General features: G+C 36.7%; 1 protein-coding gene across 1 annotated transcript; it reads right to left on the bottom strand.

Annotated features, from left to right (window-relative positions):
* Nucleotides 1–280: 280 nt before the first annotated feature.
* LOC110465058 (52 kDa repressor of the inhibitor of the protein kinase-like) lies at nt 281–17,798 on the bottom strand. Its single transcript, XM_021520634.1, has 3 exons — nt 17,658–17,798; nt 12,161–12,483; nt 281–2,315 (listed from the first exon to the last, which is right to left on the bottom strand). The coding sequence occupies exons 1-3, from the start codon at nt 17,796–17,798 to the stop codon at nt 281–283; spliced, it is 2,499 nt and encodes an 832-aa protein (XP_021376309.1).
* Between the last annotated feature and the right edge of the window lie 3,114 nt (nt 17,799–20,912).

The raw sequence follows: 20,912 nt of genomic DNA, 5'->3' as shown, positions 1-20,912 counted from the left end.
ATGTACAGGAACTTCAGAAGATAAAACTTCTGAAACAGTTGCGGTAGAAGCTAACTCATGTGCTCCCGATATGTCTACAGGCGCGTAGCTAGCCTATAAAGAATGTGGATTCAAAATAATCTAGGGGGGTCAGGGGGCATGCCCCCCCCTGAAAATTTTGAAATAAATGGTGCGTTTTGGGGCCTCCGGAGAGCTTTCTTGACCAACGAAAATCCATTTATTTTAGCATAAAAATGGAGATGAATAGCTTTACTTTCGTTTATTTCAACTGGTCTACATTTCACAGCAAGTCTAACTTGTGGCCTTTGCTGGCCGCAAGCTCGTTAATGATAATATCAATATCTATTTCCATGTGTCTGTAGGCGTGCAACAGGGCTAGTCCAGACATCCGTTCTGTGAGCATCGTTGATCTCATGTAGTTTTTCAGGCGTCTCATGATACTAAACTGCCTCTCGGCGGTAGCGGTAGACACTGGCATCGTAATTAGTACAACTAGACAGGTGAAGATGTCTGGATACAGAGTCTTGTTCGTAGCCTTCAATGTGTCAGTAAGATTTGAGGGTTTTGTCCCCTCCAGCTCCCATCTTACTTTCCATCGAGAAACCTCATTTCGGAAGGCTTCCCGATCCCCACTGAGGTCACTCTCATACTCCTGGAAGATGGAATCCTCGTGATCTCGGCTGAGCTCAGGAAGAAGGCTTGGGATGAGATATTGAGCCTTAAACCTCTCATTGCTGGATACAAGACGGTCTTCTAGTTCCACAACTAGATGATCAAGAAATGGATAGAACAATGCTCTTTTCCAGTATTCCGAAACAGAGTCGGCAGGCACGTTGCCACGGTGCTGTTGGCGTCGAGCTGTTCTAGGCTTTGAAGGCTCGACTCCTTGGTCTTCTGCCATGGCAACTGCTTTGTCGTAAAGCCCATCCCACACAGCATCATCGGCTCTCTCTGCACGAAATGTGGCTATAAGAACTCGACTCTCCTTGGCTGCTTCGATCAAGTCGATATTCTGCTTCTGTAGCAGCTTGTTTAGAGGCATAACACCCTGGAGGACGAATTCAACCACAACTAGAGAGATGATGAAGTCGAACCCAAGGATACTGCATCTGTAGCTCCGTGCTTTTGAGTCTCCCTCTCGTTCTAGCACCTCCAGTGCACTTACAATTGATGTGTATGCAGCTTTGAAAGTGTAAAGTGCGTCAGCCCGACTAGCCCATCGCGTCTCACACAGACTTTGAAGACGTGTTCTCTTCTGCATCTCTTCCTGTGCCACGGGATCGTTGCCAAGCTCCTCTTTGAAAGCTAAAAGACGTTTGGCAGAGTACTTGAAAGCAAATCCGATTTGTTGTACTGTGTCCAACAAGTTTCTGACGAGTGCCTCTTTACAGGCATGCACAATTGACAAATTAAGGCTATGGGCTTTGCAGTGCACATACATTGCTTGGGGAACTACTTGCTGGACCCGAGCTTGCACACCTCGATGACAACCAGACATATTACTGGCCCCATCATACCCTTGTCCCCTCATCTTGGAGATGTCTAATCCTGCGTCCCGCTGCCCCTCAATAAACTTGTTAAAAAGAGCCTCTCCTGTTGTAGATTCTGCTTGCACAAATCCCACAAAGTCTTCACGCACGTCCTGTTCAGTTTCAGAATAATATCTTACACACATAGCAATTTGTTCCATAGTGCTCGCGTCAGTAGCTTCATCTGCAAGAAATGAATAACAAATAGCATCGTTGCACTGCTGAACTATCTTGCCTTTTATGTTATTTCCCAACAAAGTGATTAATTCATTTTGGATCATAGGCGAAGTGTAAGTAACCTTAGATTTAGAGGACAGGTGTGTTTTCAGGATTTCATCCCTGTTGGCCTTGTCTTTCAACAGGACAGTAAAGTTACTATTGTTGTCATCATGACCTCTAAGTGGAATATTTTGTCGACCGCACAGAATGATGACCTCTATAACAGATCTAAGCACCTGTCTATTTTTAGCAACAGTTTCGACTTTGTTTCTCGACAGTTGTGCTGTAATGCTTGCTTGTTTCCCTTCGATGATTTTCATAAAACTACTAGCACTAGCGCAGCAGCTATGATGACTCGAACCAGGCTCGGTATGTCTCTTGATGTACTTTCCAAGGTTAGACCATTTTGATACTGGGGTATTGATGAATGTTTTCTCCTTTGGAGATGAAGCACCAAACAAAATACAGGGAGCACAATACACTGAATTCTCGGAAACTGAATATCGAAGCCAGTCATACTTCTCTAGCCAATCTACCGAGAACTGACGCTTCGTTCCATACTCAATACTGAAATAATAAAATAAAGAAATAGTGTACGAACTTGAAATGGAACAATTTTGCAACCAAATACGTAGAAATCCGGAAAGCAGGGAAGCAAATGATTCCATTTTAATAGTATATATCTAGTATCTTACTAGTATACTTATGATACTGGTACTTCAATAACGTTATCAGATATATGAGTATATTCACTATACTTTATTCGTCTTAATTATATAGTAAACATGTCATTAGCGCGCTAATATAATTATAATGGAACCAAACATCGAACAAGTGGAAGAAGCAGTATATTAATATGGGTTTACAATCGAGTGGTAAGAGACGGGCTTGCGTCTATTTTCCCACATGTACCACTCACAAAAAGACCTCAACATAAACCATCGATTTTGAGACCTCGGGACTGTGTTTAGAGATTTTAACGGTATTTTTCTATACAATACTGGTTGACTAAACTACAATTTTCTATTGATCTGCAACCGTTATAACTTCACATCTTTAAATCAAATGAATCAGAATCAGTTTACCTTGACGGAAACTTAAAAGTTTTGGCCCATTCTTTGTTGAGTAAAGTAAAGTGAATAAATAAATCACCATGGCCCTAAATGACCACAGCCGTCGATGGGCCGTTAAACATAAACAAACAAACAAACAAAATTCTTTGTTTTGCAGCACTTTCACTTTTATCGAGTCATCTGAAGCCTTTGTTAACCTTGCTGGATCAGGATGCAAGTCATCGGGACTGTACGCAATCCCCACGAGCTCATCTTTATCTAAAGTCATAGGTTCAGGACCCTCCTTCACACCAGATGTACCGGGCGCTATAAATATACATATGGAATACATATGACGATACTTGGACAAGTGTTAGAATTTTTGGTGCATAAAATTGACTATAGAATCAATTTGATTTCGAATATTTAAAGCATGGATTGCAATGAATGTAATGTAAAAGTTTGAAATCATACTGTCCTTGAATCTTGAAAAGTTTAAACAAAATTAAAAGTTACAATTGTTGTCATCATTAACTATACATGTATAACTTAACATGTACTGGCTATTGTTTGCAGCTTTTTATGTTAAAAGCATGTTAAAGTAAACATACATGTACTAGGCTCGGTTGCATCGGTGCATTTTTCAGACAGCCCAGTTTTTGGACCTACGCTGAAGAAGCTTTCAATTCTCTTCTGTGCCATATTTCTTGCGTAATTAGAACCTGGAAGAATAAATTGTGGCTCCGTACATGTATGAAATCGGAATACTTTTGACCTTTATGCGCTTCCGTAGATGAAAAAAATGACGAGCGTTGTGTTTACCAGAAATGTTTTTTTCATAAAAATTCCATGTATCAATATAACTAATCTACCAAGAAGGAACTATTTCAAAAATGCAGAGTAACTAATACGACAAATGCACCAGAATTTTTCACATTTGCATCATGAATTCACTGATTAAGGTTGGTTAGTTCAAAATGTTGTCAGTCTCGCTAGAATCGGTTCACAGACATGGTCAAACATGTCATTACTCAACAAACAGACCGAAACAAATAAACACTAGGCATACATAGTAACATTTTAGTTATAATTACCTCTTTTCTATCGCTGATTCTGCTGATGACTTTTTTAAGAACTCGATGTAAACATTTGTTTACATTTCGAAAATACGGCGCGTGCAAACTTCCGACTTTGAAGAGCTGCAAAGGCCGACAACTTTTCAAAAAAATACTACGGTATGGTGTACGATTTAGGCTATATGATTTATAAAGTATTCAGTGTGGTAATTATCAGATCTGGCGAACGCGGCTGAATTTCAAACCACATTTTTTTTACTAAAAAATTTTTTTGTTGTCAAAATAATGTGGATTCAGCTGCGTACTCGCGTATAGGCAGCTACGCGCCTGGTCTATAGAAGGGAGAGGTTGAATAATAATACAAAAGATGTTTAATAATCACATAAAATAAAAATAAAATAAAAAAACATGTAGAAGATCAAACATTAACATACATTTTACAAAAAAGTGTTTCCGTTACCTCGTCCAGTAGGTGGAGCTGTTTATCTAATGTTTCCTTTAGCAGGCACAACTCCTCATAGTCTTCATAATGTAAACTTATGATGCTACTACTCCTTGTAATATGGATATATATTTCACCATTACCGGCAATACACTTGGGTCACCTCAACCTGGAACATTTTAATACTAAAAATCAAAAAAAAAAAAAAAAATCGCAAGCATACGTAGGAGTTCAATAAGATTCTACGTATACGAATTTAATGTGTATAAAAATAAAGTTAAAAATATAGAAAATAAAACGGAAATTACTAGTGCGTAAATATTTAATAGAATATGCAAAAAAAATAAATACATTTGAAATATTCATTACTTAATTGCTGACTATAAAGAATTATAACATTTACCTTCAGTTCCGGCGTAGCTTTGCTTTCATGGTTTCATCCGCTTCTCATTTATCAACAACAAAAAACATATGTGAGAGGTTGTAAACAGTTTCTTACCTGCTAGTCTGTTTGCTTCCAGGTTAGTTATTAGATTTACCAATTCTCTTAGATATATTCCATAGTCTCATAGAAAACAAGTAGACTTCCAATAAAGAGAACAGAATCCATGTTGCTTTCTTGGTCACTTGTATGTCAAGTGGGGAAATGATGTCCATGTAATGTTTAGTGTCAATATATGGCATTGTAATTAGTGTTCAATATCCTCTTATAATGTTTATAAATCCCTGTAATAATGATAGGACGAGATGGCTTGAGTTGCTAGGATTAAACTACCATTAGTGTTTCTGATAATGATGTCATACATGTAAATAGGCATTGTAATGGTTTGCTTTTCATCAAAAGAATTTTGTGGAGGTAATAGTTTTTACTTATAATATTGAAACCGTCTTTTAACAATCTTTTTTGGATTGACCACATGCGAAACTACCTCATAAAACCATATATCTTATTAATCACAGTTTTCAAAACTCTAAAGAAACTACACAGTGTTTTTCAACTTAAAACATACTTTTTAAACTTGTACAAACAAAATTAACACTAAAGTTTATTTACTTTTTAGCATTTTTAGCTCACCTGCCCGAAGGCCATGGCGCGGGGTCCTAAAAATCGTTACTAGCCATAAACGACTAAGCAGATTTTCACCAAACTTGGTCAGAAGCATCCTTAGGGGAAGGGAAACCAATTTTGTAGAATTGGTGGATCTGGCCCCCCTGGGAGCTGAGGGGCGGGACCCAATGGAGGAACTATAGTAAAAAAAATAAAATTCTTTCCTAGAAGAGGAATTAAAGGATTTGTTCCATATTTGGTCTGAAGCATCTTTGGGGGAAGGGGAGCAAATTTTGTATAAACCGTGGGTCTGGCCCCTCAGGGGCGGGGCCCAATATGGAACACATAGTATATTCTTTAAAATCCATCTTCTTCTGATGGAATATAAGGATTTGTTCAATATTTAGTCTGAAGCATCCTTGGGTAAAGGGGAACCACTTTTGTATAAACTGTAGGTCTGCCCACCCTAGGGGCCAAAAAGGGGATATTGGACTACATGATTTAAGCGACTTCTTCTCTTGAACTGAGAGATGGATATCAACCGTAGTGGGGATATAAAATTGTACAAATGGTTGGGCTAACCCCCCATGGGGCTATATTGCTATAAACGACTTTGCACTGGACATCAACCATATTTGGTCAGAAGCATTCATGGGAGGCAGGGATTCAAAATTGTACAAACGATGGGGATGACCCTTGAAATTTCCTACCTTGGTGATGAAAGTGCTACCTTTAAAGACACTGCGTTGATATCATTGCTTAATATCATTGCTTAATATCATTGCTTTACAGATACCTAATTTTTCGTTTCAAGTCATGTCTTGATTAAATGTACACAGTACTAACAGTTACGGTATTCGCATGGTCACACGGTTAATGTTTACTTTCTTAATCAAACTGAAAGATTAAAACGAAAACATTGACGGGTGTGTGAAACTGAAAATCACTATTCGACTAATCATTCTAACCATGGAGTTTGAACGTTGGAATGAAGAACGTTATATTTGTTGTGGTGTTCGAGACTCTTGGAGACGGTGTCCATTATGTCTAAATAACTTTCTTCTTCCTAATGTCTCCCTTGACAATGCCTCCCTTTTGGCCATTTGTTGAGCGTTCGCCCCTGTGAGGAAGGCTTTGGGTTCTGTCCCCTGGCCGAGACATACCAAAGTCTATAAAAATGGTAGTTTCTACTCGTGCTTAACGCTCAGCAAATTAGGAGTGGGACGACTGGTTCGCCCGTTGTCAGTATAATGTGACCGGGGGGGGCGTCCTGCTGGGTGTCTTTGGCAGTATGTCTCAGTGAGGTAGCACTATAAAGTCGGCATCAGTTCCGCGCTATCACAAGGAGACGAACACGAACATATCGCAACCTCCCAAAATACACACACATACACTACACGCATGCATCTTGCACACAGGGGAGGCTGTCCTTAAATGACCTTAGCTGTTAATAGGACGTTAAACAAAATCAAACAAACAAACAAACCATTATGTCTTAAAAATATTTGTACAAAGTGCTTCATCCGAGTGACGTCATGCCCATTTTGTAGGGAAAATATACCTATGGGGTTCTTAACCCTCCCTCCTGTGTGGTTTGTGTTAGTGGGACCATTGTGATATTTGTACACCGTAGTAAAAACACACTACGTTGTCACAGATAGCAGAGTAAAAGAAACTTGCTGCGGCTAAATAAATTGACACAGTCTAAGGGTAGCTTTACAGGTCCAAAACACTCGTATAAATAGATGTATTTTACCGGTATAAAAATGTCCAGTCAGGCCACTGGCCAACAGAGAAGATTTTCAGAAGGTAATCCTAGGTTTTTTTACATAGGACAGAAGAGCTAAGTGCAATTGCCGCCGATCAATGATATTTTTTCTCATTTCTGCATTGTTTTGATTTCCCATTGAGTTTACCATCCTCTCATATCTATACCGGATGTTTGTAGCATCAACACTGTCGATAAACAATATCCAAGAACTATAGTGCAAATATACATGTGAAACATAAAAAGGACCCAGTAGGTATTTTTTCCCCTTTTTTTCTAGACACGGCAATATACGTTTAAAAGAAATATATATTCACTGAAACTGGATAATATCGAAGGAGCAGTATTTTAAAGTATATACAAAATTAGATTAACTGGTCCCAATGATGCATTACAGCAAATTTGGATGAAATCTAATCGGTCATTTAGGAGAGGTAGGTTCCTAAAGGAACCAAGTTTATAACAAACAGGCAACATACGACTGACGCCCTTGTGCCAAAGCGTGAGCTAGTAATTTACTTACCATAATCCTGTGTCATTATGTTTAACATAATAAAGGAACCCCGTGGTAGAGGAAGTGGTACAGGCAGAGTTGGATGTACAGGAACTTCAGAAAGTAAAACTTCTGAAACAGTTGCGGTAGAAGCTAACTCCTGTGCTCCCGATATGTCAATATTATGGAGAGGCTAAATAATAATACAAAAGATGTTTAATAATCACATAAAATAAAAAATAAATCAAAAAACATGTAAAAGATCAAACATTAAAATACATTTTACAAAAAAGTGTTTCCGTTACCTCGTCCAGTAGGTGGAGCTGTTTATCTAATGTTTCCTTTAGCAGGCACAACTCCTCATAGTCTTCATAATGTAAACTTATGATGCTGCTACTCCTTGTAATATGGATATATATTTCACCATTACCGGCAATAAACTTGAGTCACCTCAACCTGGAACATTTTAATACTAAAAATCATATGTGTCACAAGAAGATAATTCATTTGAGTTCAGAATTTACTTTCGTCTACACACACATTATATAAAAGTACGACAATGTTGCTATTTAACCGGGGATTTGTCTTTTATATCGATCATAACATCGTACAGTTGTACTATATAAAGATACACCCTTCCATCAAAGCTTGTGTGGTGCAGTTGTAAGCAGAGTGGCACTGGGCGACACATCCTTCCTTCAAAGCTTGTGTTGTGTAGTGCAGTTGTTAGCTGAGTGGCACCTATGTTATCCCCTGAACCCCTAGCATAGAAAATATTCTAGTCAATGGTATATTAAATTCCTGAAATAATGGTTCTGGATCAACATTTGCCATTTTGAGAGCTACTTAGGGTCAAAATAAAACCAAAATCACCTACCTTTTTGTTTTTGTTGCTGCGTTGTGTCGCGTTGGAATTCTTGGTCACTGGCAACAAATCAACTCATGTAACACAACACGAGTGACAAGGGTTGATGTTTTGTTAGAAGTTTATTCTGGTAACCTCAAGTGTTAGGATCGATCTCTGTCGTTTGTAGCTGTACCCTAAGTAGAGTCTCAAACAGTCCCTAGCCCTCTCGCCGTCTCCTGCTCTTCTAACCTCTAATTAAGCTACAAAAACAATGTCTATGCTTGCCGAAATACAAGCTTTTTGATTATTTGTAGTACATCTTCGAGTTCACTTTATACTTGGTGTTGTACATGCTTGTCGAAATACAAGCTTTTCAATTAATGTTAAACACATTTAGTTTAGCTTTATAATTATTGCTTGTCAAAATGTCAAAATACAAGCTTTGTAATAGTTTGATACAATTTCAGCACTCATCCCAATTAAGAATATAGATGTAAAAGACCTCTCTTATATAACATGTATGAGAGTTACTTTACCATATATTTTGTATGCGAGTTACTTCCCTTGTATATAACGAAATGTTCGTTCTTCATTGTACATAATACAATTATTGTATCTTACGTAACTAGTCTTGTTTTTCATTTCTTATTAGATGCTAACTATCTCTACTATTAACCATGTCGGTTGTGAGAGTCCAATCGTTTGTGTATCTACAAAATATAGCCTTGGCAAAGATGAACAAAGGATTTCTACGAATGAGACAGCTTAAATCTTTCGTAACCCTTCCCCATTTAAAATGTATAACTGTATTTATGTAAAACTGACATTCGTTTCTAAATTCTAAATAAGTCTTTTAGGGCCAAACAGCATTATATAAAGAAACATTCACGAAAATGAACACATCAAACTAAAACTGAATACCTTAAACATCTAAAGGATTAAGAAATACATCAATATCGAACAATATATCATATTTTATTGTGACGATCAATAGAGTTTAATTGCACAGAAACTATATCAAATAATCTTTTCAAAGCGGTACATCATAAAATGTGTCACATATTTGTTTGAAATTAGCGCATTCAATCAAATGACCACAGCCGTCGATGGGCCGTTAAACATAAACAAACAAAAAAGCATTCAATCATAAAGTGGTCGACTGTAAATGGTTGATAGCATGACAATAAGGCTGAGCTTACTTAAACAAAATGAAGCAATGCAAGAATCAAATGCATTTTGAAAAACAGATTCTGCCATCTGTGCGGATTCTTTCCAGATAAAGATTGAAGTTGTAACTCGAAACTCGAAACTCTTTCATACCACATATAAAGTATCTGAAGGATAAGTGTTCCAAGGCGTTAAACATTATACGAGTCCTTTCTCATACTGATTGGGGAGCGGATCGTGAAATGCTTTTGCGCCTATACAGATCACTTATTCGAACAAAACTGGATTATGGTTCTATGGTATACGGGTCAGCGCGCAGTTCGTACCTTCAGATGCTAGATCCAATCCATAACCAAGGGCTACGTCTTGCCCTGGGAGCTTTTCGAACAACACCTGTAAAAAGCCTGTACGTGGAAGCAAATGAACCATCCCTTTATGACAGAAGAATAAAACTTTCATTACAATTTGCAACTCAATTAAAATCAAACCCTAAAAATCCTGCTTTCAACCAAGTATTCAACCCCAAATACCAAAACATATTTACGCAAAACCAAAAACTTCTGCCAACATTTGGTATCCGAATTTTGAATTTCCTGCAAGAACTCAACATAAAATTGACGGACATAGCTGAATTTAACATATCTGATGTTCCTCCGTGGACCATTCAAACCCCCGATTTTAACTTTACATTACATGAGCGAGGGAAATCAAGTGTTATGCCCGAAGAACACAAATCCTCCTTTCGGGAATGCATTTCGAATTACCCTTCTCATACACAACTTTACACCGATGGCTCCAAAGAAGGTGAGAAAGTGGCAGCAGCCTGCTGTACTGCCAATACTTGCACTTCAGTCCGACTACCAGACGGCGCCTCCATCTTTTCTGCTGAAGCATGCGCCATTGGTTTGGCCCTCGACCATATCGATGAACACCGCATTAAAAAGGCAATTATTTGTTCAGACTCTCTATCTGTCCTACAGAGTTTACAGTTACGAGATCCTAAAAACACAATCGTACAAAACCTTGCTCATCGAATATCTCGTATATTAAAAAAGTCTAAAATAACTTTACTATGGATTCCGAGCCATGTCGGAATAAAAGGCAACGAATTTGCTGACAGGGAAGCAAAAAATGCATTGAATCTCGAACAAACAAATATCAAACTACCATACACAGATTTTAAACCTACTATTCGTACAGCCATTCAAAATGAATGGCAGAAACGCTGGTCTCTGGAGACCAACAACAAACTTTTTAAGATACAACCGAAACTTAAAACATCTATTCCCAGTCGGAAAGATCGTAGAGAGGAAGTTGTCCTCGCTCGGCTCCGCACTGGGCACACATATCCTACTCATTCGTACCTTTTAAAACGAGAAGATATACCTTCATGCCACGCATGTGACACTCCATTTACAGTGGAGCATTTTTTAATAGAATGTTCCGATTTTAAACACATTCGTGATAACTACTTCCGAGTCCCGGATATGAAAACACTTTTCAGTTCCGTGGATTCGAAGGCATTATTTAACTATTTGAAAGACATCGGTCTATTTTATAGACTCTGATGTCTTTTAACCCACCTTATCCTTTTTGACGTTATATATATATCGCATATTCCATATCATCTATTCGTTATCTCTTTTATTATTTTAACCCCCTTTTATTATTTTTAATTATCTACACATACAATGCGAATACTTTTAAAATGAACCATTTTATCTGATTTTATCTTCGCTATTCACATGTTTGTTAAAAAAGTAAAGTGAATAAATAAATCACCATGGCCCTAAATGACCACAGCCGTCGATGGGCCGTTAAACATAAACAAACAAACAAACAAAATCAATCTCCCTTTAATCCTAAGCTTTTCTCTAACTTAAGCAGATCTTCTAAATCCTATATTGTTGAACTGTGACTGTCCAAATGACAACAGCAGAAGGCACTTTTGATGGCCATACTGACTGCAGCGTTTGCCTCTTAGTCTACTCCTTCATACTGTAAATGTACTTTTCTGAATTTGGAGTGTTTTGAATGCTTCCAATGCTTCCAAAGTTCCTCACTTATCTCGAAGGACAGACAAAACTGGCAGGTTAGATATTTGTTTGGGTCATTTGAGGCAATGTTTATTGGTCGTCTTCGCACATATTAAGTGCCAGCTTGGTCCTGCAAACTCTTTATGTTGTCGTTAAAATCACTCAGATTGCTATACTTGTCAAGAACAGTTCTTCGTTTGCTGAATTTCTTGGGGGCATTTTCCCCTTAATTTCTGCTAAATCAGCATGTACGCTTTCAAGAAGCAGTCCAATTCTCAATACTGAATTTCCACAGAATAAGCGAAATTTTAGTCATAGTATCTCCAGTCGGCCCGTTTGTCAGAAAGATTTCTGAAGGAGCTTGCTACAAGCTGCTGTGTGTTTTTGACAGTAAACTGCCATATAGATAAAAAAAAATGTTTGTCCACTCTGGGGAAGAGGTGTCGACCTCTCGAATGAAATCCTCGGCACTGATTAACCAACCAAATGGGTTCACCGACAGTTGCTCTGGGTGTGCCTGTTATGCAGTAGTTGGATGTTCCATGTTCAACTGTGGTATGGGTACTGATGCCTGCTCCTGAATATTTACTTGCTCTGGGGCCCCTAAGGCTGCTGAAATTAAAGCCTGTTGATGTAGTGAAGCCCTCGCTTCTGCCATTTTTATAAGCTCCTGGAATGAGGATGACCAAAGCCGTATGGGTGCTAGGTGGTGCTTCTGGGTTTGGAGGCAGTGCCAATGTTGCTGCATTTGAGTTTTGTTTTTGACCCGCAGCACCCTCATGGCTTTTCCTTTTTGGATGCATCACCTAAAACAGATAGCCAGGCAAACCCAATCGATGACAAAACTTGAACACAGTCAGTGTTCTTAAAAAATATCACCCTGCAAAGACGCACCTGCCCAAAACACTGCTGGGGTCTTAGGTGATAGTCCTTTGTTATAATGTACCTTTGTATGATTGCAATCAAATTAAGTGCAATGCGCATAATAAATATCTCTAAGTACAATAATTATGTTCTAAAAGGTGGCATATATGCAGTCCCATTACAGTTATATGTTTGGAGAGCTAATTGTATCTCACATGTTGTAGTTGAATATATGCATGTATCCTTCGAAATAATTATTGTGTAAAAAAGTATTATGCGGCAACAATTATAACTTATTGACTTATAACACACACTAGTACCAGTTGAAATAACGAAGTGACACAAGTGTAGTTGAAAGCATATGCCAGTACCAGAATCTAGACAATTCACACAAAATAATTAAAATCAAAAATTAATTATACCCACACAATATTCAAGGGTATTTGGTATGTTTAAATTGTATCATTAATATCAAGCAAGAACAAAAGAAGGCCTTTGGTGAAATTTACTAAACAGAACATCATTAAAGTCTTATTGAAATCTAAAATATATACTGTAATGTTATTGATAAAATTGTATGTGAACTTATGTAAGGTCTAAAGTAATAAAACAATTTGAATTTGAATTTAATGATGAAGAGTACAAAGTTTCATAAACTGTTCCAGTTAATTAGAGAAGGTAAGATGGAGTCACAAAATTTATCTTTGAAAGCTCTGTAACTTGTTATTTAAAAAATAAAATCCAGGATTTGTCTGTGGTCAAAGTTTGAGTGTGCTGTTTTGTGTGACAAAGTTCAAAATAATTATTCTTACTTTCTAAGAGATTACAGGGATCAAATAAGTTTAAAGACTTTTAAACAATTTTTATGAATAACCAAAATTCATACAGTGATGATATTTGTTCAGTAACCTGCTGGGACAAATAAATGATATTCAATGTAAAAGGGCTCCAATGCATTACAAAACTGTTTTCACAAGTGGTCAATTGGCATTTACAGTAACCTCATTATAATGCAATTGTTATTTTATGTTGTGGTGTGAGAAAAACAAATTGTACATATAATCCGAATATGCCTATACATAGACCCAAAAAAATACTTATATAAGGATAAGTTGATATTGATGGACTCAACAAAGGACATAATGATAACTTAGCACAGGAGATTTGTATCATTGCATTGTTAAGTACTAGAGGACACTGACTTCGCAAAGGCAGGGCCTTGTTATGATTTTAGTTTATTTCTGTATTCAAATTTACCATAGCCACAGCGTTGTAGGCGGTTTATCTCTACTTGTGTTGGAATAAAGTCATCATTTGATTTACTAAGAAGAAAAACCAGAAATTTCCATTCTTTTGGTTTTCTTCCCCTGGAAAAGTGAGAATGTATACGATGTTGCCAGTACATCCTTTCAAATTTATTTGCATTGTGGTTTTTTTAACTTAAGTGAAAAAGATTTATTTTGCATTATGTGTTTTTTTCACTTAAGTGAAAAAAAACACATAATGCAAAATGTGTTTCACTTAAGTGAAAAAAACCCACATAATGGAAATAAATATTTTTCACTTAAGTGAAAAAAAGCACATAATGCAACTAAATCTTTTTCACTTAAGTGAAAAAAACAATCTTTTTCACTTAAGTGAAAAACCCTCATAATGGAAATCCATCTTTTTTTCACTTAAGTGAAAAAAACACATAATGCAAAATCTAATGCAAAATCTTTTCAACTTAAGTGAAAAAAAACTCATAATGGAAATAAATCTTTTCCGCCCTGTGGGAGGGGGTAAAGTTTACTATAGTTTAATTAGGGAAATAACACTTTTGGGTATATTTTGACAATTTTTTGTAGGAAATTATTTTTACTTGGTGAGAATTATCCTTGAAGGCAAATGGCTTTAGAGTGTAAAATTGGGATTCCTACCCCAACCGTAGGGGCTAGGGCGGGGCCCCAAAGGGAACATTTACCAATATTTAAAAATTCTTAAGTGATGACATGAATTGTATTGTATTTCACTTAGTTTACATGCTGATTTCCACATCACATCTAAACAATAAAATAAAGCTACCAGTACCTATGATATAACTCAGGTGACCGCTAAGGCCCTTGGGCCTCTTTTCTAACAAGTTTTTTTTATGAAACTTTAAGTTTGTTCATTATATTGAAACTGAGGCTAATTTTAAACTAGAGCAATATCCGTCCATAAAAGATAAAAATGATAAGAAATTTGTGTGCTCCTATTGGTCTATGTCCATCATTCTATTTTAATAAATTTGATATGTATGTACATTATATGAAGACTGAGATTAATTCAAAGTTGATCAACATTTGGTATAAGTGATGAGTGTACTGTGCTCAGGTTGGTCATTTTTCAAACTTGGTTTCTGCAGCACAACTTGCTTAAATATCGTTTGATTTTGATGCAATTTGGTACACATAATACAAAAACTGAAGATAAGTCTGAAGTGGAGCAAAATCCGCTCACAATTAATTAGCATACTGTGCTCTGATAAGTTGATGGTTTCTGCACAATAACTTCACTATGTCCAGATTATAATGAAACCTCATCAATATTTGTATCATACTAAAGGCTAATTAGATTAAAGGTGAGAAAAACTTGTAAATATTTCATTGACATACTGCTATCTGAATGGTGGAAGGTCGCTAAAGAATAATTTAGTCAAATATTGCAGCATTCCGACACGACTTTATCAATGTGCACACTTTGTAAAATAGCAATTTCTTTGGTTTAAATATTAATGGTGTCAAATAAATTGATGTTTAGCACCTCATTTTTGATACAGCTTCTTTACTATCTACACCTTTTTACTGTCTACTTTTGTTGATAAGTACAATTTAAAAGAATCCGCTTTGGGTGTCTCAAATTAATTAGTTCGATGTCAAAACTAGGATAAATTATTTGGATTACTGTGTTGTACATATTTGCACACTAACATATTAATTTGTAATTTGGCATCGTTAATAAATAACATATTGTCCCTATTGTCCCTTGATGTTTTTAATACTGTGTTCTGAAAATTAGGTCATCAAAGATCCTTTGGCAGGTCCTTCAGTTTCAATTTCAAATGCATTGATGTGTCTTTGAAAGGTCAAGAAATATATTGACAACATTGGTCATAACAGGAGACATCTCCTGTACAGGGTAATAAATGATGACTGTATCAATGGAAGAAGGATGTATTAAGATCTAGTATTTGATGTTCGTGCATTATGTGCAAGTACCAGTTCTATCTGGCAACCAATACCAAGTAATTTAGTGAAGAATTAAATGCCATAAATGCCAAGTCACCGTTCTGTACTAGATTCCAACCCACTAATGATTATGTGTTGCTCCCCGGAGCCTTATGCAGGATTAATATGATATAGAAATACAATAAAAGAGCTACACAATCTTAAATTTCATTCATTTTTAAGATACATTATCTCTTATAGTACATAATAATATGAATCAGTTTAGTTTGCATCTTTAATTACCCTCTTTTTGTTATCTCACATATCAAATATGTAAGCTGGGCGCTAAGATTTTCAAGATAAATGGTGTAATATCAGTTTGGTGTTGACAAAATCTGAACATCTCTAAGTATAATTTTACAGAAACATGATTCGCATGCAGTCGCATTGATAACATACAGTGTACACGCATTCATTTAAGCACACAATAGATTTAAATAATGGCTTAACTATAACTTGCCCCCAATTGCATGATCGTAAGAGGCGACTAAATTTGGGACCCTATCTCTTCTCTCCTTTCTAAATAACTTTCTTCTTCCTAATGTCTCCCTTGACAATGCCTCACTTTTGGCCATTTGTTGAGCGTTCGCCCCTGTGAGGAAGGCTTTGGGTTCTGTCCCCTGGCCGAGACATACCAAAGTCTTTAAAAATGGTAGTTTATACTCCTGCTTAACGCTCAGCAAATTAGGAGTGGGACGACTGGTTCGCCCGTTGTCAGTATGTGATCGGGTGGGGCGTCCTGCTGGGTGTCTTCGGCAGAATGTTTCAGTGAGGTAGCACTATAAAGCCGGCATCAGTTCCGCGCTATCACAAGGAGACAAACACGAACATATCGCAGCCTCCCAAAATACACACACATACACTACACGCATGCATCTTGCACCCAGGGGAGGCCGTCCTTAAATGACCTTAGCTGTTAATAGGACGTTAAACAAAATCAAACAAACAAATTCTTGAACAGGTCCATTATAAAACCAATGTTACTTGCAAAATACAATGTGTTATAGTTGAAGTGCTTAATATCCCTAAATACATGTAAACATACATTCTGTTTCTATCGAATAGATAAATAAATTAGCAAAATTGTCTGGTTAATCAATAGGGAACACACTATTCATATCAGCAGCTATTTAATCTGCAAGATGTACACATCAATATACAAACATATTAGTTGTCTATACATCAGCTTACTAGTTGTATAATTACATTGTACAGATTGAATTAAACTGATGATTTCACAAGCACAGAAACAATTGCTAAAGTTGAGAAAATGACATTCAAGTATAACATGAATTAAAATTGATCTCTTAGTTGACAAGTTATTTAAAATAATGAAGTTATGTAGTCTACTAAATAAATTAGAAGTTGAACTCAATAAAACAATTGTAATAACTGAAATTATTGAATCCTTAAAAGAAACAATTAGGTTGGCACTGATGAGTCATTCAGTTTAAAAGACAATTTTCCACAGAAGAAAGAGGACCTCTGGAAGCGGAACGCTCTCTCTATAACTTATGTTTCTGATTCCAGTACTAATTGATGATCCCAAAATACACACACATACACTACATGCATGCATCTTGCACACAGGGGAGGCCGTCCTTAAATGACCTTAGCTGTTAATAGGACGTTAAACAAAATCAAACAAACAAACAAATAATTGATGAAACTGCTGGTTTCAGTTCGACTACTCCGTATATGTCGATGACACTATGCCTCAGAGTGCGCTCCTGGGATCGCAGTTCATCTTAACAGTATGTCTGTTTTGCTATCCGCCAAGCAAATACTCCTGATGGTGTGTCGTTCTCCCGTAATTCCTGTAGAAGAATGGGTTTCATGCGTACCTCTGCATCTCCACTTACACCTACCATGTCAAATGACGACTCAATTTCTACAACTGCACCAGATCCACCTGGTATTTGACACTTTGACACTTTCCTGCGTCTCATAGTTGTAGGCAAAATAGGCAAATTGGGGATATGGGGGTTGGCCTCATGAGTGACATCCATGTGCACAGCTTGCTGAATAGCATCTGAAGGAGAGGCCTCTGAGTGGTTTGTGTATCTTCTTCAGGAATTGTTTCCTCTGATGTAACTATGTGATCATATCCATATGAACAAATGCCCAGGTTACCACTGTTGGCATTACTCATGGGGTTGTTTCGGGTGTTGCATCTGTTGGGAAGGTCTCCTGTGGTGTTGTCACATCTTCAAACATGATTGTAGGAATAACATAGTCAGTCTCCTGGAAATTTCATATTAAAGGCTACAAAGTTGGCATCAGATTTCTCTTCAACAATTACCTTTTTTAAAGTTAAAATTTAACACAAAAAAACCCCAAAATGTCTCACTATTAAAGTTGTGATAATTCTGCCATAAATTGCTTGATCACAATTGAAATAAAAGTTACTGTGATGCAATTTCAATTATGTGCATTGTGCCTCACTGAATGTTTTTTGTATAATTTTAATACAATTATTAAGGATTATTTACATAAAATAAACATCATAATAAATAACTGCTGGTAGATGAAATAAGAGCCAAGGAATGATTTCGATATGTGTTGGTATCCACTTTTGTGTACATATCAGTGCAAGTGGAAAATGTTTGGGCTCAATTAGATCTTCAATAGTCGAATTTTCAGAATATTCTTCCCGAACACAAATAAGCAGACGAGCCATCTCTCTCATCTTTTGTCCGATGTCGTTGTACATATGTTCTAAATGACCATGTTTTGTATAAAGCTTTTCTCCTAGTTTGGTTATGATCCCATCATTTCTGGCCACCAAAGATACTTGATCTCCTGACATTCTTGCCAGAATATTGGTATTGAATCTCTCCGATACCTCTGGTTCGCACGGTAGCAGGTCAGCTGCTTTACCAAATACTTTTCTGTACTTCTTCTGATCTGAGTTTTTCCTGAACTTGCATACAGCATGATGTCTCAAGAGCGCCTTTTTCATGAATAATGCTAAACAATAATAGCAAGGTAAGATTTCTGCTCCCTCTGTTTCATCAGTCACATTTCTCCAGGCTACAAGTGTTCCTTATCCATTTTCTATCACTTCATAATTATGTTTATAATCCCCAGCATTTCGAAGCTCTTGAAAACCAAGGTTCTCTCTTTGGAGTGTGAAGGAAAGCTCAATATCCGCTGGTTTGATAAATAATGCTTTCTGATGCAAGTACTGCTGTCTCCACAATACGTACAGTAGTGCATCGTCAGATACCCACGGTTGATTTCGCTTTGGTACTCACTCATCACCCGTGGGCAAACTAGCCGAAAAAACGTCATGGGTAATTAATATGCGCGGATCATTTGATTGGTTCCAGTACAGTTACTCGATGGAAACTCTAACCAATCAGAATTCCAATCAGTTACGTATTCATGTTCGGAAATACCACAAAGATGGCAGACAACTTTTCGATTGTGCGTGAAAAACTACATTTGGATCAATGAAAGCCATTTCAAGAGGAAACAATTACCCAGCTGATGAAAGGTCGAGATTCCTTTTTGTCAATCAAAACAGGAGGCGGCAAAAGTATTTGCTATGAAGGTTTTCAGCCAATGTGGACGAACATTAACGGATGCGAATACTGTGTGCTTGTCGTTTCGCCGTTGATTTATATCATGAAGGAACAGTGTGAATATCTTGTAATTTTACAGCCACGTTCATTGGTAAAGATTGTCACGAAGACATAGACATTTTAAATGGTTGCTTCCAGTTCCTATTTGCCTCACACGAATCGATTTTGTCAGTGAATAAGTGGAGGGACATGCTGGCCGCTAGTAAACACTTCAAACTGTTTGTTGTTGACGAGGCACATACGATATTGCATTGGTAAGTAAATTATAATTTTCTCATGCAGAAATCAAGAAATTCTGTCTGACCTGGTGATTCATTTTAAATTAATAAATCAGTGCTTTTTAATAATATGTTTTTAATATGAAAAAGTGTAATAACGAAACCAAAAATTATCGTATACTTCCCTATATACTCAAAAATACACCATTGTTATTTGTGTATTTACAGGATGTGTTTTCTTCAATAATGACAAGGGTCAATATATATATTAAAAATATATTTCCGATCATAGCATTGTTCAATGTGAGCCTGGTTTTTTTTTTGCTTCAGAGGTGAAAGTGAAAGTGAAACAGAGATGATGCCTTTCCGGATATGGTACAGTAAGCTAGGTGAAATCAGATCCCTCATATAATGCCCTGTCCTGTTGATAACTGCAACGGCTAACAGATCAGCAAGAAAGGAAATGCAGAAAATGTTTTGTATGATGGACTGCCATGAAATTGTACCAAATCCAGGTAAACAATTCAAAAGTAGTTTTCATTTTCATCTATATTTAGTAAATTACTTTCCAGGTCACTGCAAAAATGATGCATGACAGTGACTTCACATACAACTGTACCGACTGGTGTGCTAAGCAGGAAATATGATCGTTGACCCTACCTTTTTAAATATTACACTTGAATAGTCGGATTCCAAATTTTAAGATAAAATCATCATTGGGTATACAAAGAAGATTGAGTATTTGTAACAAAAATACTCGAGTGAATGTATATATACAGTACCAAGATACTTATGCATTTGATTTTCCACATGAAAGGAAGGGTGTCTATGTTCAAAGATGTCCTATTGTATGACATGTGGAAAGTGGGTTTCTGAAAAGGGGTATGGTACATCACAAAAATAGTTTGCTATTTTCAAAATGAGCTTAAAAACCAAAATAATACCAATACCATTTCTGTTTTTGAAAACATGTATAAATTAGACAAGCATATGTAACAGAATGAAAAATGACAGAAATTAAATCGTCACTTAAAGATTGTTTATATAAAACGAAGGATTACGTCAGGGGGGTCTTTTCGGTCATTTTCAATTGAAAAGTAATTTGTTTTCTCAATAATTTCCTTTCTAATTAATATTTTGACTTCAAATTTACAACTTCACTCATGTAAGTAGACTTACATAAATTGCATATTGACTACATACTTTCCTTTTGTTTTATACTGAGTTATGTCCTCTGGACAAGTCTCAAACTTGTTTTTTTCAAATCTCTCAATTTTAAGTGAATTAAAAGGTGCATGACACCCTTGATATGCTATAA

The sequence above is a fragment of the Mizuhopecten yessoensis genome, unplaced genomic scaffold, assembly GCF_002113885.1.
Source record: "Mizuhopecten yessoensis strain PY_sf001 unplaced genomic scaffold, ASM211388v2 scaffold11049, whole genome shotgun sequence".
NCBI lineage: Eukaryota > Metazoa > Mollusca > Bivalvia > Pectinida > Pectinidae > Mizuhopecten > Mizuhopecten yessoensis.
The sequence above is the reverse complement of the archived record's forward strand: the minus strand, read 5'-3'. Positions and strand labels throughout refer to the sequence as shown.